This window comes from Haliotis rubra, unplaced genomic scaffold, assembly GCF_003918875.1.
Source record: "Haliotis rubra isolate DU_JTF1 unplaced genomic scaffold, ASM391887v1 Scf494, whole genome shotgun sequence".
Classification (NCBI taxonomy): Eukaryota; Metazoa; Mollusca; class Gastropoda; order Lepetellida; family Haliotidae; genus Haliotis; species Haliotis rubra.
In genome coordinates, this window is record NW_025767184.1 from 278,637 (window position 1) to 291,740 (window position 13,104).

At 38.2% G+C, this 13,104-nt stretch overlaps 1 protein-coding gene across 1 annotated transcript; it reads left to right on the top strand.

The window, feature by feature from the left end:
• The first annotated feature begins 7,405 nt into the window (after positions 1-7,405).
• On the top strand, positions 7,406-11,077 carry LOC124291515 (ATP-dependent DNA helicase RecQ-like). The gene is given in 6 exon segments (XM_046728515.1): positions 7,406-7,565; positions 8,269-8,515; positions 8,517-8,536; positions 9,015-9,294; positions 9,564-9,750; positions 10,346-11,077. Coding segments are annotated over 6 exon segments (1,518 nt in total). The 3' UTR covers positions 10,970-11,077.
• Positions 11,078-13,104: the final 2,027 nt, after the last annotated feature.

Here is a 13,104-nt window from a genome sequence, read left to right on the forward strand (position 1 = left end):
TGCTCCACAAGGCGGGTTAGAAGCAAATTCTGCTCCTCCGTCCAGTTAGGTTTTCTTGACTTTTTTGTCGGAGGTTCCATTTTGCTGTCGTCTGCCTTAAAAGCTTTTCCTATCTTTTCGGCTGAAGAGTTCGTTTCCGATACTAAAACTAGGCTTGGGGTTTTCCGAAACGTCATTCGCGTACCGCCAATACCGGTACATACGATCCCAGGTTTAAGAACATTTTTAGCTAAGATTGTTCTTAGTTTTGGTTAAGAAAGAAACTAAGAAATTTTCTTAAGTTTCCTTAAGAATTCTTAAGTTTAAGTAAAACACTAAGAAAATTCTTAGAAGCTTTATGAATACCGCCCCTGGAGCCTGAGCCAAGAACACTTCGACTATGAACACCTTAAAGCCAAGCTTTCATAATGGCGAAGTGATTAATAATAGCGCAGCGAAAGGTATCGTGTGCATAAGAAACATCACTACAAAGTACAACCGATAGAAACGAAGGAGAAGGGCTATACATACACTTTCCGTAGAACAAAACAAGAAAAAAAATTGGTCCATGGACACGGATGTGTAGGAAGATTAATTTCTATTCTAAGATGCCTAGCGGTTAGAACAGTAGAAAAAAAAATACATTATCAGACAATAAAGGTATAGTTTTTTTGATGACGTAACAATTGAATGACGTTATCCCGTTCTCGAGTGTCCCCTCGTAATCGAACCATTTTACATTACGTCACAATGTAAGCGACGTCACGATGCATGTCAGTTGTCATCGCCTCGTACGGCCTCCTACAGTAAACTACACCGTTGCATCCAGTTTCTTGGTTTGCTGTTACTTCACGCAGCTAACATCACTGGTGGAAACATTACGTTAATGTTTTACGACGGTTAAAATGTGTCATTTCGACTCACAAGTTTTCAGCGACACGGTAACGTTCGCAATGTTTACATTCCCACAATGCAATTGTGGAATGTCGCTTGACTACTCAACTTCCTCTGGAAGTACTGATCTAAACTTACGCTGGTAGTAGAAATGCAACGTTCATATTGCCCCATATGGTTTACGTTAATGACAGATGTAATTAAAATAATTCAGAGAAGATATTTAATCCGAACGTAAACCGTCATCAAACTGTTATCATTTGTTTTTTTCTGGTAACGTTCGTCTTTACGTAGGGGGCAGACACATCAATAGAACAGCGCGCAAGTGAGCCCTGTGCGAGGATTCTTAATTTAGGTCACCGACACCGTCGTTTGTTTTCTGCCTTAAATTAATCGTAATTATCTTTAGAAAGTATTATATTTGGCATCTTAGAAAAAATACAGTTCGCCCTACCACCATGTATAGTGTAATAAAACACACTTTCGCCCTGAACTATTATAACGTTAAAGCACTCGGACGCAAGCGTCCTCGTGCTTTAACTATAATAGTTCAGGGCAAAAGTGTGTTTTATTACACTATACATGGTGGTTGAGCGAAGTGTATTTCTTAACTAAATAAATATCATGGTTGATTATAAAATAAATATATCCAAAGTGTCCAAGGTAAATAGTTACTTGTGTTGAGGGGTTAGATAACACAACCTGTTATCATATAAAGATCAATAATTGAACAAAATTCACGAACAAGTTCAATAAACATCTATGCAACTATGAGATGCACACCTTTCGAGTCCCAATGAAACACATGTATAAGCTTAATCAATTCTGTTGAGCAGTTTTTGTGGAGAAGTGGATAGAATTAATCCCCTATTTCACTATCATCATAGAGAAATTCAGCAAAATGAACCTCAGTTCAATTGTCTCTAAACTTACAAAAAACTATAAAATACAAAAACAAAATATGAGATGCACACCATTAGAGTCCCAAGAAAGCCTATGTATAAGTTCATTGAATTCCACTTTGTGGAGAAGTGGATAGAGTACATTCCATGTTTCGTACGGACGGACACGGAGGGTAACCCTATATGTAACCCATAAAAAACACCTCAAAAGTCAATTTATTATGAAGAAACGCAGTCCCGTAGGATACAATCAATCGAGCTGGAAAGCCATGGATGATCGTCAAAGAACAGGAAGTGATCGCAGATCCACGTTTCAACACCATCAAATCGCCCCAGCTACAAAATGTCCCAGCAAATTTGATCAAAATACCCCGAATGTTTTGTCAAATTGCTCCCCCGTGTGTGTGTGTTAGTCAAAATGCCCCAATTTCTTTAAAATGATTAAACATGTGCCATACTTGCATAGTTTTTTGTCAACTTCGATATTATATTCTTCCTATAAATGAATTTGGCAATATATCAAAATGATTGATAAGGCCCATTATTATCCGAGAGCACGGTCTAGGGGAGGTAACTGTCGCTACAGCTAACTGACTTACGTCACGTAACGTTAGCTCTTTCTGGCCGCGCTCTTATCAACAACCAACGTCACTCGTCTGCGTCATCAAGATGCCACGTGGTGCCAACCATGATCGGGCTCGGCCCACAACAGTGAAGAAGACCAAGAGGGCAGGGACAAAGGGAAGAGCGGTGACAAGTGAAGATGCCAGCGCTGACAAGGCCATAAGACAAGACGTGGAGCCAGAGTGAGTGAGTGAGTTAAGATTTTAAGTCACATCGGCAATATTTCAGCCATATCGTGACTAAAGCAAGTTATAAATATATCAACAATTTACGTGAAATTATAAAATTCTGCCGACGAAGGACAGTAAAATAACAAGAGTATCACAGATATAGATATAAAACTAGTAACTAAATCTAAAACATTTGAACTATACAAGACGATACAATATAAAAAACAGGCTATTGATCGCCAACAACTGAAGGTAGATCACCATACTAGGGACCATGGGGACTTACAGTACATTTGCTTCCTGCATGGACCCTAGCTGGATTTACACCACCCCTTCAGCCATTGGCGACAGAAGAGAAACCTAGCCATAAATTAAAAGTACACATATTCTAAGATTAAAAACCTGGTACACTTAAATTGACTAAATGTTTTGGGACCTACGTACCGTCTCAGGAGGACAATAATTTTACGCTACCTCCACACACCCCCCCCCGAGGGTACAGCCACTAACAATCTCAGCTACCAATTTAAACTACCAATAATAAAATATATATCTATTTACAAATCAGTTAGCAAGTCTAATTTTTTTTAAAAGGCAATAATTAAATGAGAACTTATATGACTAAAAAGATCCTTCATAGTTTTTACTTTGAAATAAATATCCCTTGTGATGGAGTACTCAACACAGTCAAGCAAGACATGCTTGACCGTGATTCGTTCATCACAAGGGATACAAAACGGAGGATTCTCACCTTTCAATAGGTACTCATGCGTATATCTTGTGTGGCAAATACGACATCGTCGTATGATGACCTCTTCAAATCTGGACTGACAACCCAAGTAAGTGTAACCGATATAGGGTTTTATTGCATGTAATTTATTGATACCTACTTGGGTGTCCCACTTCTTTTGCATCAGATCACGGATGTAAGATCTAATGCAAGCTTTGTAATCAGAGTATGGGAGCAGAAGTGGTGTCACAGATTTGTTGAGTGCAGCCTTAGCAGCAATATCAGCCATTGTGTTCCCAGAAATGCCAACGTGGCTGGGTAACCAACAAAAGACGATGTCGCATTGGCCAGTAGCAAGCTCATTATACAATTCAATAATTTCTAATAAAAGTGGATGTTTGCAAGAAAGATTTTTAATAGCCTGAAGACACGAAAGAGAATCTGAAAAGATGATATATTGTTTATATTTACGGTGTTTATTAATATATTTAAGAGCAGTTAGTATCGCGTTTGCTTCTGCTGTGAAAATTGAACTGTCATTGGGTAGTCTGGAAGATATTGTTTTTGGACAATGACAGTGGCACAAGCAACCGCGCCACCATCCTTGGATCCATCTGTATATAAGGATTTATAGGTATTATATTTATTTCTTAATTGACTAAATTCTTGTTTATACTGTAAATCATTAGTTTCGGATTTTTTAAATGTGGTTAATGTTAAGTCAACGTCTGGCCTCACCAATTGCCAAGGAGGAGAAGAAAGAAGACGAGAAGGAGATATATTCTCCAGCTCAATGCCGGCAGCAGAAAGGAATGGTTTAATTCTGTGCCCAAGAGGCGGAACAAGAGAAGGCTTTTTGTTATACAAATCCTCATAAAGAGGAGTGAAGATGCAGTGAAACGCAGGATTAGACTCGTTAGAATATAGCTTCGTAATATACTGTAATGATAATTTTATACGGCGTTGGGTAAGAGAAGGCTCATCTGCCTCGACGTAGAGACTGTCAACAGGAGATGTTCTGAAGGACCCAAGACAAAGTCTCAGACCTTGATGGTGGACTGAATCTAAGAGTTTTAGGTTGCTTTTGCAGGCTCCACCATAAACAATGGAGCCATAATCAAGCTTCGAGCGGACAAGTGATCTATAAAGGTGTAGGAGCGTAGCTTGATCCCCTCCCCACCTTGAATTAGACACGACTTTCAATAAATCAAGTGCCTTCAGGCATTTAGTTTTGAGAGATTTGATATGCGGAAGAAAAGTTAAATGGGAGTCGAAAATGAGACCGAAGAACTTGGCCTCTTTTACAACCTTGATGGGAGTGCCATTTAAAAAACAGTTCTGGGTCTTTATGTGGTTTATATTTACGGCAGAAGTGTATGCAATTAGTTTTTGATTTAGAAAATTTAAAGCCGTTTTCAAGACACCATTTATTTATTTTGTTTAAACACAGCTGTAGTTGCCGTTCAATAGTACGCATATTCTTACCGCGACAAGAAATATGAAAATCATCCACAAAAAGTGATCCATCAATTGAATCATTTAAAACCTTGGATAAACTGTTGATCTTAATACTAAACAATGTTACAGACAAAATACTGCCTTGTGGGACACCCTGATCCTGATTATAATGATCAGACAGGGTTGAACCCACTCGGACTTGAAATTGCCTGTCTGATAAAAACTGTGATATAAAAAGAGGTAAACGACCCCTTAAACCAAAATCATGTAAATCCTTTAAAATGCCATGCTTCCAGGTGGTATCGTACGCTTTCTCAAGATCAAAGAATATCGATACTGCATGTTGTTTATTTACTATAGCATTTTTAACAAAGGATTCTAAACGTACCAAATGATCAATGGTACTACGATTTTTCTTGAAACCACATTGAAAATTTGTGATGAGATTATTGGTTTCAAGATACCATGTTAATCGATTATTGACTATTCGTTCCATGGTTTTACAGACGCAACTCGTTAAAGAGATTGGCCTGTAATTTGACGGATCAGTATGATCCTTGCCAGGCTTTGGTATAGGGACGTGGAGCCAGAAAGCAACGGGAATGCAATTTCGCCGACAAGCACCAAATAAAAATAACCGACATGATATGGCGGCATTTGAAGCGGAAGGTTTCAGATTGTTCGACTCCTCATTGTCAGATAACACTCAAGGTGCTTATATCCAAGGTATTTCCTCATTTGAAAACTTTAGAGATAAGGTCAAGCTGGGTCATTCCTGACCTGTCCCCACCGAGCATGTGTTTAAATATATATGTTACATGTCCCTACAAGGACGAGCCGCATCCACGGTTTCACAACATGTGGCGGCAACCAGTAGATCACATAAGCTACAACTTTGTGCAGATATAGTATGACCAGAAATTATTGAGAATTTTAGGAATATGTTTAATTGGATTTCTAGTATAAACAACCTTGACCAGCTATCAAGTGCTTGGTTTCATTCAAGGGAGACAACACCGTTAATCCTTTTTCATTAGTTTGTGAAGAGTTATCCCCCTTTGTTTACTTGCTAGCAGAGGACATTTTCAGTGATCCTCAGTATAGATGATTTAGAGAAGAGGAAGTTCATTTTAGAGAATTATAGCAAGGACATCAGATCAGCTAAAGTGATTTCAAGTAGAACAGGCATCCCTTTGTCCACTGTTTATCGTGTTTTGAAAAATATTGCAAATGGATATGGCATTGAGCACCAGGGAGGCGCAGGTAGGCCCAGAAAATTGACTGTCGGTGACAGGAGGCGGCTTGGTATTCTTGTTTCTGAAAACAAACGAAAGCTGAATATCATTGATAGAGGAACTGTGGCTGTCTTTTAGGTGACAATTAGAACTGAGCTGCAATGAATGGGTTGGCAGAAAAGTCGAAGAATTCCATCACCGATCATGAAACCTGAACAAAAGGAGCGAAGGTTGAACTGGTGCTTACAGCATAGAAATTTTAACTGGGACAATGTGATTTTCTCAGATGAAAGTACTGTGTGGCTGTTTCCTAATACACTGAAATTCTGGACTAAACAAACTGAAAAACCTTTGTATCAGCGCCCAAAGTACAGTCCGAAATTTAACGTGAGAGGTGGCATATCGGTGTTAGGGGCAACGCCCGTCTATGTATTTGAAGGGAATATGAACAGTGAGCGGTACACAGATATTCTCGAGGGACATTTACTTCCATATGCTCACGTGTTCTATGGAAATGTTTGGATTTTCCAGCAGGACAACGACCCAAAACATCGTTCAAAGCTATCACATGCCTGGTTTCGGACCCAAAATATGACATTATTAGATTGGCCAAGCTATAGCCCTGACCTAAATCCAATAGAAAATGTTTGGGGACTTATGAAGGAAAGTGTCAATAAGAAAAATCTGACAAATATTGCTGAAATGAAAGAAGAGGTGGTCCGATATTGGGACAGCATGGGCCACGACTTTCTAACTTCTTTGATCAGTAGTATACACCGACGCATTGAAGCCTGCATTGCTGCCCATGGTGACTTGACAAAATACTAACTTCACCTGTCTTTGAATCTGGATTTATATCCTGCTAATATTCACATTTATTACGAGAGTAATGAGTGGAAAAAACAACAGACAAATTCTTGGTAAAAAATGATGATTCAGGGTATGAGAAACATGTCCGAGGTACCTGACGGACGCTGACCGTCCCTGTTTTAATAGATTAGTTCAGGCCCTCTCATCAGTCTGCTATTCAAGCTTTGAAACAAAACTCTTTATTACAATATTATTTCTGTCGTTTGAAGTATGAATTAGAGGGGAATTATTTTCTCCTAGCGGTATGAAGCGTTCACATGGGTTATCTTCCCGGTAGATGGCGTGTTATGGGAGTATATAAGGGTGCAGATATTTGAATTTGGCATTCTCGATTAGTGCACTCCCGGCCTTTCAACATTTATGATGAATTCTGACGAAAACTTAGACGCCATTTTGTGACAGCCAGAGACAAATAAAGCCACGTTTGAATCGGCCCTCGACGAACGGATTGGGGCTTTGAGAGAAGAATTCGTTCAGACGTCTAAAAACATTAAGAGGCCGAAAGCAGAAAAAGATTACACTTCGCGACGTGAAGGTAACAAAATGCAGTTCAATTTTAATGAAGAAACTGCGGATGTTCTGAAAGACGTGTTGGCCGCCATTCAAGGCAAACGTTTTGAGGAAAGTGAAACGTTAGTAACGTCAGAGTTGGAAAGAATCATTAAAAGAAATAAACTAATCAAAATAGCAGACTCGTCTGAAGGTGGGTGGGAGACAGTGAGGAATTACGTGGCAAACGATTTAGCTGACGATTCCGATGATGACCGGAAAATCACGAGGGCAGATAACAAAGCCATTCGTCACTACTCGCCCCTTTCCGTAACCTGCAAGAAGACCCACTCGATGCTTGTTATGTGCGAAAATACGACAAACCAATCAGAATGCGCGTATGACTACAACTAGAACCGCCAAAGAATCCCTCACGAATAATTTTTGTTTTTACATACGCCTTGTATCTTAAAATATATCCGAGATGCGGTTAATTGTGTACATCCATACTGCATATCATCTAAAGTCCGTTGTATTTTAAATACCATCTACAAATATTATGACACATAGGGAAATATATACGTGAATCCTTACGCAAAAGCAGGTAGCAAAGATACTGTAAGTCCCCATTGTCCCCAGTATGGTGATCTACCTTCTGTTGTTGGCGATCTATAGCCTGTTTTTATATTGTATTGTCCCTATAGTGCTATTAGTTTTAAACTTTCCATGCTAGTTTTAATTCTAATTGTGATATTCTAGTTGTTTTTACTGTACTTCGTCCACAGGTTTTTATATTATACATATCTTCCACTTCAAAATCAAATATGTTCTCGTCACGATATGGCTGAAATATTGCCGATGTGACCTTAAATAATAACTCACTCACCTTACGCAAAATGGCCTCCGAATTGAAAAAGCATTAGCGTATGCCAAACAAAATCTGAACATTTCTTTTGAACTAATGGACAAGCAAGTGGAAACTTTGAAAAATGTGTTTGCCGGACGTGACTGTATATCTGTGTTGCCTACTGGTAATGGGAAAAGTCTCATTTATCAACTGTTGCCATTTCTTCTACAGAGAAATCGCCCATCTCCAGGGATTGTAATCGTCGTAAGTCCATTGAATTCGCTAATGCAGGACCAAGTGATCTCACTATGCGAGAAAGTGTTTTCTGAATTCGCAAGGTGAGCAAGCACATGTGGTACACCATCTATATATATTTTGGCTTTTAATTTGGATACCTGGAGAGCCATTGAGCGGTGAAAGATCTTCTGTTTATAAAGGAGTTTTGACAAGAGTAAATAACTGGACTCGTGTATATATATATGTTGTGCATACACTTGAAGAAAGCACTTATTAGTTCAATCGTAAACACGGATCCTAAATGTGAAGTGAAACATAAGCCACAATGTTGAGAGGGATACAATAAAATGGCTCTAAGAAAATGCTGGAACTCTGCACCCTGATTTGCATATGTTCATTCATTTAGCAAGTGTACTGGTTCATATATTTACTTTCACAAGTGTTGATGGGTTCATCCTTTGGGGTGTATATTAACAAAGTGTATATGTTTTGATATTGGGAAGTTGGAAATGTAGATCTATGGACATCAGTTCAATTCATATACCATGTATACCTATAATTTCACCATATTACTTTCAGGATATGCTGGAAAAACATTCAAAATGGTCGCTCGACATGTTGTGGTGGAAGATGAAAATGACGAAGTAGAGTCTGATGAAGAACAACCCAGTGATTTTGACATCCATGCACCTGTATATGTTAACATGGGTGACTTAAGAAAGGGATCATATAACCTTGTGTATGCTCATCCAGAGACTGTGTTGAACAACAAAACTATTGGGGCAATGCTGCGTTCAAAAATCTACCAAGACTGTGTTTGTGCTGTTGTCATTGATGAGGTGCACATGATATCATAATGGTTGGTTATAGAGTTGTTGTTGGTGTTTGAATTTATACATGGGGCGTTGGGGTAGCTAGTGGCTAAAGCGTTCGCTAGTCACACCGAAGATCCAGGTACAAGTCCATCTCTGGTGTCCCCTAGTGTGATATTGATGAAATATTGCTAAAAGCGGTGTAAAACTCACTCACTAATTATACATGGGAATGCATGTTACGAAGGAATATTAAGCACAGTGATAAGTTATTGCAATTGCGAAATTTACAAAATTGTACACACTGTTTTCACAGGGGTCCTAAGTTGCGCACACCTTTCAAGAAGCTGTCAGAAGTTGTATGCATTTTCCCCGATGCTCCACACCTTGCACTGACAGCTACTGCCACGCCAACTGCTGTGAAGACCCTTGCTTCAGATCTGCAGTTTACAGATTATGATTTGGTTACCATCAACCCAGATCGGCCAAATATATACCTTGAGGTTAGTGTTCTTACATACATATTGATCAATGACAGTAAGCATGGTAATGCTGAATACTTTTAGCACGTTTTGTACAAACTTGCTCACTGGGATCCTATTAATTATTATTTGTAATTTGCACTGTTTCTTGACAGAATGTGACCAAGGATACTTTAGGTCATGGGTGACATATCTTCAGGGTGTGTTCTTAAATATTTTACACTGACACTTGTGCAACACAAAAGTACAAAATGCAAAGTCATATTAATATCCAGTGCAAGTTATTATTTTGCTGTTTGAAGAAGAGACTTTGAACAGCAGGCAAATTGAATGAGGACCTGGCCTGTGACTGAGGAGTGAATGACTGTTACTGTCATGTCCTGGAGGAAGATAAAAGGATCTTAACACACCGGCATAATGATAACACAGAGAGGAAGTTCGTTCTGCTTCCTTAAATTGAACCCTATAACTTCATAAGCTCTTGGGCGGTGGTGTAACCCAGTGGTCAGAGCATTCCCTCGTCAAAACTAACACCTTGGTAATGTAATCATATAAACTGTTACCTGTGATGGATAAATGTCCAATATGATAAGTAAACATATGTTCTCCTTTACAGGTTAAAACAAGTCTGCCGAACATGAGGAAATATGACAAGCTAGATCATCTAATACGTCCATTGGCAGTCGAGTTGCATTCAAAACTTGCTGATTCCCCAATCACAGTTGTTTACATAAACAATGATGCAGATTTAAGCTATTCGTACCAGTATGTTGCAAGACACATGGGTATACACCTTCAGACTGTCCTACTCCAGAGAATAGGTTGTTTGCTCAATTCCACAGAAGCCATGAAACTTCACATTGTTCTGGAGCTCAGAAAACACAATCCTAAATTAAGACTGGTTTTAGCTACAGTAGCTTTAGGCATGGGATTAAATGCCACAAGTATTACCCGTGTGATTCATTTCAGATCCCCAACAACATTGGAGAAGTATTTCCAAGAAATTGGCCGTGCTGGTAGATCTGGACAACCCTCAAATGCGGTCTTATTTTATAATAAAAGTGACATTGCAGCCAACCGTGAAGGCATGACAGAGGTAATGGTGCAGTATTGTGTCACCAAGGATTGTTTGAGGTTGCACTTGGTCTCTTACTTTGGATTTGACTCAGTATTGTTCAATGGCGATTCTGACAAGTGTTGTGCAAACTGTAGAGCAAAATCGGATTCTTTCCTTTCATAAATGAGAAAGGACATATGCTTTATGTACAGAGATTGTAAGCTCTGACGTTTATTGTGTATTTCTTTTTTCAGGGATTGTTCATGATCAGGGTTTACTTGTATGGCAGTAATGGTCCACATTTTAATGAAATTGATAATCTAAACATATTGCTGTAGTCTGCCATGTATGATTCAATCTAAGAAATAACAACATACACTACACTTCCAGAAGATATGTATTTCAGGCAAGCAATATTTTATAAAGTAGAAACGTTATCCATTGACCAACCATTCACTTATGTTCTCATAGGTGCATCAAGATCCAAAAGAAAAACAAATTATTGCCTATTGTATGCTTGCAACTTCAACATGTTCAACGAATCTTCTGTGGCTACATCAATTCCTTAGGTTTGTTTTTTTATGATAGTTAAACATGACAAAGAGTATTTACACACTGTCAAACATGGCCAGATTGTTTTTGTCACAAATCAAAAGTAGACCCAATGGATATTCAGCACATATTACTACAAATGGAAAATAAAACCTGTACCACATATGCATTACAACCTCAACACAAACAGTAGCATGAAACAGTATAAAAAGATAATCTAGGTAATCAGGGCACCTTGTACTAATCAGCACAAATACAAATCCAATCACATCCAGATGGTCAAAAACAATGGTCAAAAGTATACACGTTCACTAATGGTCATAAACACAGAATGCAACAACAAAATATTCCACGGATGTAATCCTGATACGATTGTAACAGCTCTGTCTTGTCGTCCAGAATAGTGTAGTACTGCCTTATATCTTGACGAACTCTTGACTAGGAAAACCAGAAGTTTTCCCCAAGTCTGAAATAATAAAATACCTTTCAGCCACGTGGTGACAATGTGTCGTGTCAACACATCTAACAAAATCACATTCTTTAAATAATAACACCAAAATGCTACCCAAAGTGTCTGTGAGTAACAATGTTAAAAGACAAATATTTTCATTATCCTCAACACCAAGTGATAAATTTACTTATTTAACTTAGCTAAAGAAACTAGTACTCACAAAAAGGCCTTCTCCTTACATCTTCCTTGACAGTAAAGTTCAACTATGAAACTTCAAGTTAACAAGACATATAATTGAGAACCAAATGCATGTTTTGCACATTGAAATGGTGTGTTTGGGAGATCTGTTCCCACATTAAAGTGACATCCACCCCTACCAAAATACATCCATTTTCATAAAAAGAGCAAAACATGATTTTACTATTCCAGAGCATGGGTACAAGGCTTAACAAAGTTGATATGAAAACATACTTGTCAGATATGAAAACATACTTGTCAGAATTAGAAACAGCAAATGCTATCATGGACATGACAAGCATCCATAACTTTTCTTCTTGAAAGAACTGCATATTTTATGAGTTGGAAAATCATCTAACAAAGCAATTCTTTCAAAAGTTACTACAGCAATAACTTTGTACATGGCAACTGCATGGTACATGAATCAAAGTGTTATCACACCAAGTCTTTCACCATCCATTTCAAGTATCTATTCTAGGGGACATATGTTTACTAGAACTTCTGAATTATCTTGGTCAACACTGTAGATTGGAGATCAATACATAGGGAGTGGTACATCAAGTGTGACAACATTTGAAAGACATTTCTTATCGAGAAAGGTAATTTGAACATGTACGTGCCAGATGCATTACTCTGGTATTTTTATCTTTACTTCAACCAGAACTATATGAGACAAAAAAGCTTTGATGAATCATTGTAAGATTCTGATATGAATTTAGGATGTCATTTCACAATTTCAAGGTGAAATGTTATGAAAAACATACCATGGTGGACAATAAAACTCTGCTCTTTTCGACAACAGTTTGAAACTGTGTTTCATTTTCATTTAATACTTAAATGCAATAAAATATTTTACTATACAACAACCTATCCCACAATCCAGTGGAAACTGCAACAATTAGTGACCTTTAATAAAAGATGTAATTTGGCATGTAAAGTTTCATGTGTGCTTCATAAAATGTAATTGTAGGAGGTACCTGGCCAACTATACTGAATAAGGACTTTGATGTTACAACTAAGCTATGTCAATGGTCAATTGATATGCACATACATGGATGATTGATTCCAGAGTAGTAGA